The sequence below is a fragment of the Aulostomus chinensis genome, chromosome 13, assembly GCF_037954235.1.
Source record: "Aulostomus chinensis isolate RoL2024-O1b breed Wild chromosome 13, RoL_Achi_v1.0, whole genome shotgun sequence".
Classification (NCBI taxonomy): Eukaryota; Metazoa; Chordata; class Actinopteri; order Syngnathiformes; family Aulostomidae; genus Aulostomus; species Aulostomus chinensis.
The window spans coordinates 7,025,594-7,040,000 of NC_141332.1; the positions used below are offsets into that span (position 1 = coordinate 7,025,594).

Sequence of the window (14,407 nt, forward strand, 5' to 3'; positions counted from 1 at the left end):
TGTGAAATGAACCGACTCCTATGCTAAATATCTTCACTAGTCGCTGTGCACTCGACTTCCTGTGCGGCCGTGTTTGTAGTTTCCACCCTTCTGTAAAAGCTGCCATTAAGGAGGACTGGTGAGGAGTGATAGCGGCGCTAGCTTGAGGTGGTTTAGCAGCCTGGGAGTGACGGTGAGTCAGCAGGGTTAGGGTTAGGGTTAGGCTATTAGCATCATTAGCTTCAAATCAAACCTGACCCTAAAAGGAAGAGGAACATTGAACAGGAGCGCTTCTGTCATGTCTGTTTCATTCCCATCGTGGTGTTGTTCTACCTCAACTTCTCTGTCCGCCGTGCTTGCTCCCCATCAGTGACGTAACTCCTCCCACCTTCACAAGATTCGATCATAAATCAGCAATCTCTGTTACACAGGTTTGTGCCATCTGAGAATAGAGCGGATTCCCAATCCTAGTAACAGAGCTGTAAGGTATAAGCCACACCCACATGTCTGAGGGAACGCCATCAGTTCCTGGTTAATCAGAACTGGTTAGATGGATCCAGATAGATGTGAAGAACAGGGTCCTGTCACTCTCCTGTTGTATGTGCAGTACTTACTCAGTAAATGTGGTATTAATCACTGTAGGAGTTCCTGTTATACGTTGTGGTTGATGAGGTTCTCCAGCACAGCTCCACCCTCTTGTCTCTATGTGCTCCTCTAACAAAAACAAGGTGGCAGAGGCCACATTGCTCAACTGGATGCTTCCAAATCAGTAGTGAGTTGCCTGCATGCTGGATAGTGTTGACAGCCTCAGCGATGTCATCGTTAGGTTGTGCTGACTGCAGCTGGTGTTGTGCTAGGAAGCCCTGTCAGAAAATAATGAGCTTCTGAGCTGCCTGGTCCCTGCTCTGGTGTTCCAGTACCAGTGCTCTGCCTGGCCTTCCCTAACCTCCCCTCCTCTGTCTGCTAGCTTCTGCTGCTTCCTCACCTAATTAAAGCTCGAACTCATACAGAGGCCTGACCAGCCCGTCCAGGGACCCTGGCTCCTGGTGACCAGTGGGGAGATTGACACGGTCGAGCTTCAGCTGATTGTTATTGATGAGTTACTTTAGTTTACCTTCATGCTGAGTGATGATAAGCGGCGAAACACCCCCCCCCCCCAAAGAACTGGGCTCGTGCTGACATGTGATGCAGCTACACCAGCACACTCACATGCCTGCTTTTAAACATTTTAGAACCGTTTTTTGTATTATTATTGTGTTATTTGAAGAATTTATTGTTCTGTCTGTTTTATGGAATGGCAGTGACCTGTGCAGAGGAATTTACATTTGTGGATAATCTGATCTAATCTGATCTGATCTGATCTGATCTGATCATTGAGTGGCTTACATGTTGGGTTGGTTTGTTTGAACTACAGTATGTCCTTCCCAATGATTCCTGTAGATCAAATATTAGTTTCCCTCCAACCCTATGCAATGAAAGACAGAATGCGACTCTATCTTGAGTGTCAGAGGGAACGGCAGGGTATGGTGAGAAATGCACATCCACCAATCTGGTGTTTACTGGTGGATGTGATGTAGAACTGATCCTGCTCACATCTTCAGCTGCTGGGAACCACGCACCTGATTATAGGGTTTTGATGGAAATCTCATTCAAAATTCATTAACGTTCTAACAACTGGACATTTACCTCACAAAGTCTGGGTATAGAACTCGATCCTGCTCCACTTGGAAACCAAAATGTGTTGCATTGATTGTTGTCTGTCTCAACATTTCTAGAAGATTTCTTTCAAAAACAAAAACAAATCATGTAAAAGGTTTGTCTCCAAGTTTGTGTGTACATGCACGTGTGTTTGTGTGTTTGTGTATGCTTCACACCTGCACAAAACACCCATTTCATGTGTGAAGCTGTTGATCTGGTTCCCACTTTAAAAATATTCATGCATGCCCATCCTGCTTAAAATGGAAATGTATTCCAACCCATCTGAAAACACCTGTGAGCCCTCGCTACACACGCACGCACACACGCACGCGCACACACACACAGAATTTGCTCCCAGTTTTATTACCCCAGGGTTAAATCATTTTATATCATCATTTCAAAGGCGAGTCTGTGTCAGTACAATGTTATCACTGGTAACATTTAACGAACTTCCATCCTCACTGACTTCAAAGTATCTCTTGTAAAATACTTTTATTTGTCTCTAACTTTCATGCCAGTGCAACAGGAAACTGTTTTTCTCTGTATAACAGCTGTGTGGTTTGTTGGATGTTTTGTTGGTTTTGGAGTCCTGGTCGATCTTTTGTCGTTTTTCCTGCTCAGGCAAGCTGGACACGCTTGTGTGGTTGTCTGGCGGCGACCTACATGCTTGGGCTGAGTCCATGTTGGTGTTAGCTTGATGCAGCTGATTGATGAAGGCTGAGGGTTTCAGCCACGCAACATCAGGGTTTGTCTCGATGGTTACATCCAGCCAGTGCCTCTATATCACAACTTGGCAAGATACTGTTTTCTATCCATTGTTGCTACAATCAACATTAAAAATGCAGCTAACTGGACGTATTGATTCTCCTGGTTGGGATTCTTCACTGAGGGTCTCAGTTGATGCCCTCAGGGATTAAAACCACTGGAAACTCTTATCCTCTTTATCTCAGCAGCATAAAATATTCATGACTAAGTAAACATAAAGTTAAAGGTTTGAGGAAAACATCCCAAGGCCTCAGGAACTCTGTTAATCTGCTTCATCAGGACTGTGTGGGTGTGGTCTGATTAGATGTGGTTGACAGTGGACTGGCAATAGTCTTCTGGCCGCCGGGAACTGGAAAAGTTCCCAGTTGGAAATGTCCTGCTTTCTACTTGAGCCTTCAAACCGCCACATCCTCAAGCTAACTGAGGCTTTAAAGATGTGCATTACCTTAGCAACCCTAAAGCTAGTGACATTAACAAAACAAGTTTACAAAAGTAAATTGGAACTGCAGTTGTACGTAAAGAAACAGTAAAATTACTTATTTTTACTCCAAGTCCATTGCCGGACGCCGGACCGTCCTTGTCAGAAAATGCCTTTTGGGTTTCATGTTATGTTTCTGTTGGTTTGGACCCCCCGGCTGGATCTGACCACCTCTGCATGTCCCTCACCCCACCTACACCCCCCTGCTGAGGAAGCCAAAGCCACACATAAGGACAATAAGTACTTGGCCAGAGGGAGCCCTCTCTCAACTACTGGACTGCTTCTCTATGGGATTTATTCTCCAGCCACAACCTCCTGGAGGAAACTGACACTGTTCTCTCTTACATCAAAAACTTTGTTGACACTGTCACTGTCAAGCTTCCAGCAGACCCGCATCTGGAATGCATCCTATCGCTGAGCAAACGCGAGTACAAAGACCTGCTTTGACTCGCATGTTTCAGTGTGAAAGGGGGATAAGACAAAGAGTGAGGAGCACTTGGTTGTGAATGACCCAGAAAGATGTGGCAGGGAATGAACCACATAACATACTCCAGCACCCCGGTGACTGCTAGGACTGAACCCAACGGCTTCTTTGCCCTCTTTGAGACGGACAGGCCCTCAGCAGCCACACCACTCCCACCTCCCTCCAGCGCCGCCTCACTGACGCTCCAGGATCATGAAGTGAGACGCGTGCTGAGGACAGAGAACCCCAGGAAGGCGGCCGGCCCTGACGGAGGACCTGGTACACAGAGAGTGAGCTGACCAACTGACTGGAGTCTTCACCAGGATCTTTAACCTGTCCCTGTCTCAGGCCATCATTCCACCCTTACCTCAAAACCTCCACCGTCATCCCCGTCCCCAAGAAGACAGCATTGGACAGCCCCAGCAGCCACAGGCCTGTTAAGTGCTTGAAGAGACTGGTCTCTCAGCACATCAGGGCCTGTCTGCCTCGCTCCCTGGACACCATCAGTTCACTATCACCACAGCGCTCCACACTGCGCGAGTCACCTGGAGCACCTGGGAGCTCCTTGAGGATGCTCTTCCTGGACTTCAGCTCAGCATCCAACCACAGCATCCCAGAAATCTTGGTCCAGAAGCTTTCACACCTGCGTCTCTCCACCCCATCTGCCTCTGGATCCAGGACTTCCTAACAAACCGCCCAGTCTGTCAGACTTGGCCCCATGTCTCTGGTAAGATCTCACTCAGCCCGGCTCTCCACCAGGATGTGTGTTGAGTCCCCTCCTGTCTCCACACTACGACTGCTCCCGACCCTCCTCTCAAACATGAGCACCAAGTTTGTGGATGACACCACCGTGTGTGTGTGTGTGTGAATGGGTGAATGAGATGGCAGCTCTACCATCAGTGAGTGTGTGTGTGTGTGTGTGTGTGTGTGTGTGTGTGTGTGTGTGTGTGTGTGTGTGTGTGAACGGGTGAATGTGATGGCATTTCCACCATCAGTGTGTGTGTGTGAATGCGTGAATGAGATGGCAGCTCTACCATCAGTGTGAACGGGTGAATGTGATGGCGTTTCCACCATCATTGTGTGTGTGTGTTTGTGAATGCGTGAATGAGATGGCAGCACCACCATCAGTGTGTGTGTGTGAACGGGTGAATGAGATGGCCCCAGTTGTAAGTCATCTGCTGCCTGCTCTCTCTCCCCGCCCCCCCACCACACACACCCATGGGCTGCGTCTCCAAGCACTCGTGTTCCACCATTGTTCTGGTGTTTTCTCTCCATCTGCAGCCTAGAGTTTTCTGACTAAGCTGTTCACACTGAGGGGAAGGAACGTTCCTCCAATGGTCCTGGGTATGGCAGCAGAACGACGCTGTTTCCTTCCTGTCCAGTTAGAGTGTTACACACCATGAGGCTTTACAACTTCCTGTCTCCTCGTGTACATTTATGAAAGAAAAGAAGATGATGGGTGGATGGATGGATGGATACATAGACAGATGGATGGATTGATGAATAGATAGATGGATAGAGAGAAGGATAGACAAATAGATAGATATAGATGATGGATAGAGAGATGGATGGATGGATGGATAGATAGATAGACGGATGGATAGGTAGATAGATGGATAGATAGAGATGATGGATAGATGGATAGATAGACGGATGGATAGGTAGACGGATTGATAGATAGACGGATTGATAGATAGACGGATTGATAGATAGACGGATGGATATAGATAGATAGATGGATGGATAGATAGAGAGATGGATAGATGAATAGATAGATGGATAGATAGATAGATTGATAGATAGATAGATAGATAGATAGAGAGATAGAGAGATAGAGAGATGGATAGATGAATAGATAGATGGATAGAGAGATGGATAGACGAATAGATAGATATAGATGGATGGATGATAGATGGATAGATAGGGAGATGGGTGGATAGACGGATGGATGGATAGATGGAAGGATTGAATGATTGATACTTTATTGATCCCCATGAGGAGATTGCAGGTCTCAGTTGCTTCCCAGGCTCTTGTAGAAACACACACATTCATGCTATCCTCACTAAACATACACATGAACAAATAAGCCAGCGTCAGTAATGTGGACTCAAGTCTCCTGAAGAAGACGAAGCCGTCCTCAGAGCGTCCCCGGGGACGTCGACGCTGAGACGCTTCAGCAACCCCGTCTCACCACAGGGTTGCGCTGCTGTTTGCTACTTGTTCTGACGCGTTTCATGATAAGGGGATCTCTGAGTGTGGTACACAACATGACACACGTTCTATCCCTTGTTTACAGGCTACATGTTAGCAATAGGCTAACAGCTTTACCCCAGATGCATATTCTGAATATGCTGTTCTCTTCACATTCAGAAAACTGTATTTATCTCTGTGGGGGGATTAAGGGAGCAAAGAGCGCTTATATTGGTGTAGTCCTAGTTTTAACTAACTGTCCTCATCAGGAAGTGCTTCAGACACAAAACAGACCAAATTCTGGAACTGAACCTGGAATATGTTGTTTCACTTTCTGCCTGGAAATGTCAAAGTAGAGCTTTTCTCTTCCAAATTGGCATGAATTGTTCCTGGATTGATCCTGCAGCTTTTACAGCCAGGAAGGGAATGTAGCTCCTGTAGATCCTTTCTCTCCTGAGTGTTTGAGGAGGAGAGTCTGAACATGCGTATGACGGACGGAATCGTGTATGACAGGAAGATTTCTGTGTTTTATCGTTCTCTCACTTTCTCCACTCTGCACACTCGTTAACAAGAAAGCCCGCCAGCACCGATCCATCACTGTCCTTGCCTCAAATCCAATCCAGGCCAACATTCCACTTTTGCTTTGCATAAAATAATGATGACTACAACCCCGCCACGCTGTTGGGGAGCTGTGAATAATAAAGAGAGAGTCTGACTCTGCTTCTCTCCTCGGTGGGAGCAGGTTTCCATAAACACGCTGATCAATAATACATGTGCAATAGTTGCTCAGCTCCTTCAGGGTTAGCCGTCATCCTGTCATAGGGGGGACACGCCCCTTCTCTGTGTCACAGGAAGCAGGCTCCTGACATCCTCATGCTCTCTCTGTGTTTTAACAAAGGGAAACGACTGAGTGCCGTCTTGGTGGTGGTCGGTGAGTCTGCGGCACCACGGCGCCGCTAGCTTGATAAGGCTGATAACCCAGCAGGCTTCGGTCTCCGGGCCGAATGCCACCCTCAACCTCATCACCTCTGAATTCTCTTGACTTTCCCTTCATCAACAATCATGACTTAGAACATAACTACGGGGTACTGGCAAAGCCCTTGTTTCTCTCTTGGTATCTAATTCTTTATATTCATCCTCCATCCCTCCATCCATCCATCCATCCCTCCATCCATCCATGTTCTCCCTCTTCTCCTGTTCAGGGTGGTGGGGGTGGAGCCTATCCCAGCAGCCTTCCCCCTGGACAGGTCACCAGTCCATGGCAGGGCCAACACATAGAGACAGACAACCATTGGCTCTCCCAGCCACGCCTACGGTCAATTTAGAGTCTGAATTAACCTGGTCCCTCTTGATGTCTTTGGACTGTGGAGGAAGCTGGAGTACCAGAGAGAACCCACGCAGGAACAGAGAGAACATGGAGACTCACCCAGAAAGACCCCGTGCTGCAGCCGGGGCTCCACCCACAACCTTCTTGCTGGGGGGCCACAGTCAAGTCAAGTCAATTTTATTTCTATGGCACCAAATCACAACAAAAGTTCTCTCATGACACTTTACAGGTAGAGCAGGTCTAGTACCACACTCCTTCAATGAATTTACACCCAACAATTCTCCCAGCAGCACATCCTGCAACAGCGGCGACGAAAACCTTCCTTTTTAACAGGCAGGAACATCGAGCAGATCCAGGCTCAATGGGGATGGCCTTAGGGACGTGAGCAGATGGAGCCTCTTCAGGTCTGGAGCCTCCTCCAGCAGCACCAGGATCTGGGATGAGGGGAGAAGAAGAGGAGTTAGTAACACGTATGAGGACAGGAGGAGGAGAGAGAAGCCCAGTGCATCATGGGAGATCCCCAGCAGTCTGAGCCTATAGCAGCATATTTAAGGGCCAGACTAAGCAGTCCTGACTATAAGCCTGACCAACAAGGAAGGTCTTAAGTCTGCTCTTAAACTTAGAGAGGGGGTCTGGGTCCTGGACTGAAACTGGGAGACGGTTCCACAGGAGGGGAGCCTGATAGCTGAAGGCTCTGGCTCCATTCTACTTTTAGAAACTCTAGGGACCAGCAGGAACCCTGCATCCTGGGAGTGAAGGGTTCTAGCTGGATCATAGGGGACTAGGAGCTCTGTCAGGGATGAAGGAGCCTGATTGTTGAGGACTTTGATGGTAGAAGGAGAATTTTAAATTCTATTCTAAATTTGACAGGGAGCCATGCAGAGAAGCAGTCCAGGAGAGACATGGACTCTGTGGGCAGCTGCGTTCTGGACCAGCTGGAGAGTCTTTAGGGACCTACTGGTGCAGCCTGATAGGCGGGAGGTGCAGTAATCCAGCCTGGAAGTGACAAAGGCATGGACTAATTTTTCTGCATCCTTTTGAGCCAGGATGTGTCTGATCTTAGCGATGTTTCGTAAATGAAAGAAAACAGTCCTAGAAATTTGCTTAATGTGGGCATTAAAGGACTGATCCTGATCAAAGAGAACTCCTAGGTTCCTTACGGTGGTGCTGGGGGCCAAGGTAATTCCTTCCAGGGTACCTGTCTCATCAGATCAGGTGGTCCTCCAGGTGTTTGGGCCCAGGACAATGACTTCAGTTTATCAGAGTTTAATTAAGGAAATGATGGTCCTCCATGTTTCCTGTCCTTCAGACAGGCCTCCAGTTTAGTCAGCTTGTTTGTTCCATGTGGATCATTGATGAGTTCAGCTGTGTGTCGTCTGCATAGCAGTGAACATTAATGGAGTGTTTCCTGATCATGTGACCTAGAGGAAGCAGGTACAGGGTGAAGAGGACTGGTCCAAGCACAGAGCCTTGTGGAACACCAGAACTGACTGTAGTGGTCTCAGAGGAAGCATCATTAATTGATACCAACTGAGATGACCTAGTAAATATGACCTGAACCAGTTTAGTGTGGTTCCTTTAATGCCAGTGACAGGTTCCAGTCTCTGTAGAAGGATATGGTGGTCAGTGGTATCAAAGCTGCACTGAGATCTAATCAGACCAGCACAGAGACCAGTCCCTCATCTGTACCAGTAGGAGGTCACTGGTACCTTTGACTAGTTCTGTTTCTGTGCTAGGATGAACCTGGAACCTGACTGAATCCTCCAATCAGCTGTTGCTGTGGAGAAGTCACAGAGCTGTTTAGCAACTGCTTTCTCCAGAACCTTGGAGAGAAAAGGAAGATGTGATGTTGGTCTGTAGTTGGTAGAACTTCTGGATCCAGGCTTGTTTTTGAGGAGGATGTAATTCCTGCTACTTTAAAGGACTGAGGGACAGAACCAGATACCAGCGCCACATTGATCATATCTAAGAGGGAGGGGCTAACGAGAAGAGAGAGTCTTGGAGCAGCTTTGTTGGGATGGGGTCTAGGAGACAGGTGGAGGTTTAGAGGAGGACATTATTGAACTGAGCTCATGAAGGCTGATGGTAGAAAAACTCTGAGGATTCAGATTAGAATCCAGAGTCCGGACCAGGAGGACGGTACTCAGTAATCAATCAGAGAGGCTGGAGAGTTTCCAGGCTGGAGGACACAAACTGAGAATCAGGCTTTCTGATGAATGGAAACTTCTTCTGGTTTGGGATTTATTACTAAACTGGTGTCAACAGTGGCAGCAGCGCCACCTCCTGGGCCAGAGCCTGGAGTAATGTGAGTGTTCCTGTGACTGGAGGAGTGGATTCATTCAGACTAGCATCCTCATCGTCACCAGGCAGGTTTCAGTGAGACTCAGCAGGTCAACACAACTGTCAGGTATCACTTCATTCACTGGTTCAGTTTTTGGCATCAGAGGTCTGATATTTAAAAGTCCTCATCTAATTTTTAGATTTTTTTTTAGTTAATTTACAGATACAGTGACCTCCACCCACCCATCGACCTATCACCTGTACTGTCTGTCCTGCTAGCCTGGTGGTGGGTGGATTCTATCCGAGCTGCCACTGGGAGAGAGGCGCGGCCATGTAATCAGTCCATTCAATTTTCTAAAACATTCTTCTAACACAACCACTGACAGATGTCACTTGATGGGTACGTTCTGAAGGAATGTACACAGGTAGCCAGTAGGTAGGACATGCAGACTCTCATATCATGAGTACTTTGGTGTACTAATATGTGACTAGCTACATTACAGGGTGGTTCCACTCCTCCCTCAGATCTGCTCTTCACTTCTAGGCTTTGAGGAGGTCTTGAGTTTGTTGGACCCTCTCTCATATTCACACGTGCTGAAATGTTGTTGATGGGTCAACAAGCAAGAAGCAACAACTTTCATGCTGATGTATCAACCAACAACCAGCCGTCACCGTGGTGGTACCACGGTTCTGTTGCTCCGGTCCTCGTTAATCAAGACATGCTGATGAGGATGGCGCCAGGACAGAAATGACCCCAGTGACCTCTAAGACGCTGGTGTAATAGAAAGTTGTTATGATACAGGACAGCAGATTGAGCGCAGCACGATGGTGAAGAGAACACAAAAAAACCTGAACGGATACATTTATTCACTGTTGAGTCAGTTTAAAAAAAACTGGCAACTGTGATTAAATGATACACAACAAAGTACAACACTCACACATGCGCGCACACCAAATAAGAAACTGGTCAAATCCAAACTGAAAACATAGAAATGTTGATATTGGTAAGGATTCCTCATTGTGGGAGCACCTATTTCAGTCTTTATAGTATTATTACTTTGTCCTCCTCTTGGTTTCACCTGATCTTAAAGAACTACACACACTGTCAGTGTGGAGTCGATGGTGTTTGTTACGGTAAGTTCCTGGAGCCACTAGAGGAGGGTTAAAAATGTCTATATACCGATATTTTATCAATATGCATTTGTTGGAAAGATTATCGATACATAAATCCCAGTATCGATCTTTTAAAATGCAATAGATTTTACCCGTTTATTTTTTTGTTTTTGTTTGCCCCTTTAGTCTGGCGTGGTTTAGTGCGTAGTCCAACGTTACTGCAGTCAGATTATCAGATCTCGCGAGATCCAGGCCATGTGCCTCCGATCAGAGAACAACAAGATGGCGGAAGCGCAACTTTAATATCCGGCAAATTTAAGAGCCGATGTCTGGCAGCACTTCGGCTTTAAGAAACGAGAAAACTGCGCCCAACTTGACAAAAATAATGCTGTCATGATGCCAAATGTGCAAAGTAGAAGTTAAGTACAACGGAAATACTACTACTCTCCGGAGCCATGTGACGAGGCATCACCCAGAGTACACTCAGCAACCAGGAAACTACAAGTCACTGCAACAACCCTCGCTGGAGAAAGAATTTGGGACCAAGTTTCCATCCACGCCTCCACTTGCAGAGAACATCACTTTGGCTCCGGCAATTTTGATCTGCAAGGATCTGAGACCATCCTGAGTGGTAGAAAATGTAGGCTTCAGACCCCTCGTCCAGACACTGGAGCCACGCTATGTGCTACCGACACGGAAACAACTGAGTCAAGTCCCAATCTCAAAGATGTTCAGAGATGTTAAAAACAACATCGCAACTGCACTGAAATCAGCAGAGAGCGTTGCCATCGCTTGTGACAGCTGGACAAGCAGAGCTACGATTCCTCCTTGACCATCACCTCTCAGTACACTGACAGTCACTGGTCCCTCATGTCCCACGTTGACAAACGCGGGTGATTGAAGCTCGCCACACCGCGAGTCATCCTGCTGAGCTGCTGACGGTTTGTGGAAGTCTAAGTTGCCCTTTTGTTTTGAATGACGGTCTTATATTTAAATAAAAAGTGCATGATGTTGTATAACTATTGTTTAATGGTCAGTTCTCAGTGTAAATATTAATATTTAATGATGCAGCAGGGTAGAGGGTTACTTTTACGATTGAATTTACAGCATGAGTCCTTTGAGAAGCTCTTCCATTACCAAAGCAAAATTGGTATGGTAACTAAAATATCCTATCGTATATTGGATCGAATCGTATTGGAAATCGTATCGACTTGGGACCTAGTGTATCGGAATCGTATCGTATCAGGAGGTCAGTGGTGATACCCAGCTCTAGGAGCCACGGTGGTGATTTAGTCAGTCCACCAAAACCTTGAAGTTCTCTGATCAACTGGATGGATTTTGTGAGTTCCTGGTTCCTCCGGGTTTTCCTCATCCACAGGAAAATGTCACTGTCAATCTAAATATCACGTCTGTCATTTCAGAATTTGATTATTGATTTTTTTTTGATCCACTGCACTTGATGTAACAAGACGGTGTTGTGATTTTTAGAGATCGGTCTTATTCTGAAGTTTCTCCCTTCATCGGATTATTCTTCTGGACATTAAGCCTGTAGAACCAAATGACGGTTCTGATGTTAGCGGTTCCAGCAGTGGATCATCTCCCTGAACCAGTTCCCACTTGTTAGTCAGACACGACAGGAAAATCCACACTGGCTGACTAGGAATGTAATCTTTGTGTTTTTCAGGGGCACAGTGGAGGCTCGCTTTGTTTATGTCTTCGTTCTGGGAATCCTCTTCACGGGCACCAAGGACCTGTTGCGCTCCCAGATCATCACGGCAGATGCCAAGCTGAAGAGCAGGGGCTTGTGGGAGATCTACAGTGGCCTAGTTTTGTTGGTTTCTCTGTTGTTTCGTGCCCACAACCTCCCAGTGCTGTGCTGCTGTCTGCTGATCCAGACACTCATGGCCCAGTTTATCTGGAGGAAGCTCCACTACGACGCAGCCCAGACCACCATCATGCACTACTGGTTTGGTCAGGCCTTCTTTTACTTTCAGGTAGGCTGCTCATGTCTGGTGGAGCAGGCGCGATGTCGTCTGTTTACCTTTGACAAAATCTTTATTGATGTTTGATTCCTGGCACAGGAGCTGAACCAGCTCCACCACAGTCTAGAAAACTGCGTCAGCTCTGGAGCCGCCCTGTAATATCAAGTGATGTTCTTCCATCAGCACAGGGACGTGTTTTGGGGAACTTTGGCTCATGAGTTCAGGTCGCTGGACAGCATCAATGGTTTGACCAAAAACCAATAGAAACACACCAGTTAGCCGGTCTGGTTCCATCATCAGGTCGAACATGAGCGCTACACACCAGCTGCTACTGAAGACTCTCAGGAGCAGCTGGTGTGGGAACAGAGAAACAATTCATACAAATCTGACTGACCAGGACTCTGTCAGCCTTGGAGGAGTGAAGCTGGTGACAACAAAACAGTGAGCGAGTTTTTGCCACCTGATTGTAGGAGACGTCTGATTTAAGGCTCTGACGTAGAGTGGCGGCAGGCCAGGAAGCTGTCAGCAGTGAGGAAGTGGGTGGAGCCGTGACAGGAGCCATCCAGGCAGTGTTTGTGCACAAACTCATATGAAAAATAGAAACAGATTTACTGCTTCTAGTGACCTGCCAATCAAACACAGCAGTCACGTGGACTGGGGGTATCAGATTTACTGGAAGCACAGAGTCTGTTTCAAAATGGCTGAAGGACGTTTCCAGAGAAACCACTTTCATGTCCCAATCATGCACATGGATACACGTGATCCTGTGTTTTTGGATCACGTTATTGACCCTCCTCCAGCGCCACTCTCGTGCTCAGGAAGTCACCCGATGTTGACGTTCACACGGCACTGAAACTCTTCTCTCTGTGCTCTGACTTGCTCCTGCAGGGAAATTCCAACAACATCGCCACCGTCGACATCTCCGTGGGCTTTGTAGGTCTGGAGAGTTACGTGGAGGCTCCCGCCATCTTCCTGACGGCTCTGAGCACCTATGCTGGGCCGCTGCTGTGGGCGTGTCACCTCATCTGCCACCTGAGCTCTGAGAGGGACAGGTAAGTGTCCTCCGAAACCCACACTCAAGAAGGCAGGTCGTAATTAAAATGGAATAAAAAACATTTGGGTTTTTGGTTCACCAGTGTTTGAAAACCTGACTCAGCAAAATGAAAACCCTAAACCCTGTAATGTGGTGTGTTCAGTGGAAACAGTCGGACAGGACAACAAATACTGTCTGTCTATTATTATACCCTGTATGTCTGGACATGACACGACATCAGGGCTCAAAGCTTGGCAGCAAACCGTCGGTGTCGCCAGCAGCATTCAAGCTGAGGAGGAGCCCTGCTTCTCACCAGGGACACCAACAACAGCAGGGACACTATCAACAGCAGGGACACTATCAACAGCAGGGACACCAACAACACCAGGGACACTATCAACAGCAGGGACACTATCAACAGCACCAGGGACACCAACAACAACAGGGACACCAACAACACCAGGGACACCATCAACAGCAGGGACACTATCAACAGCAGGGACACTATCAACAGCAGGGACACTATCAACAGCAGGGACACTATCAACAGCAGGGACACTATCAACAGCAGGGACACCAACAACAGCAGGGACACCAACAACACCCGGCACACTATCAACACCAGGGATACACCAGGGACACTATCAACACCAGGGACACACCAGGGACACTATCAACACCAGGGACACACCAGGGACACTATCAACACCAGGGACACTAACAGCACCAGGGACACTATCAACACCGGGGTCACTAACAGCACCAGGGGACACACCAGGGACACTATTAACACCAGGGACACCAACAACACCAGGGACACACCTGGGACTTTATCAACAACAGGGACACACCTGAGACACTATCAACAGCAGGGACACTATCAACAGCAGGGACACCAACAACACCAGGGACACTATCAACAGCAGGGACACTATCAACAGCACCAGGGACACCAACAACAGCAGGGACACTATCAACAGCAGGGACACTATCAACACCAGGGACACCAACAACACCAGGGACACCATCAACAGCAGGGACACTATCAACAGCACCAGGGACACCAACAACAGCAGGAAAACTATCAACAGCAGGGACA

General features: G+C 47.5%; 1 protein-coding gene across 1 annotated transcript in view; it reads left to right on the forward strand.

Annotated features, from left to right (window-relative positions):
* pigg (phosphatidylinositol glycan anchor biosynthesis class G (EMM blood group)) overlaps nt 1–14,407 on the forward strand; it is a 79,189-nt gene that overhangs the window by 50,233 nt on the left and 14,549 nt on the right. The window contains exons 11-12 of the mRNA XM_086222900.1: nt 11,978–12,287; nt 13,164–13,327. Of these exons, the coding sequence (XP_086079026.1) occupies nt 11,978–12,287; nt 13,164–13,327 (474 nt within the window). The remainder of the gene's footprint in view (nt 1–11,977; nt 12,288–13,163; nt 13,328–14,407) is intronic.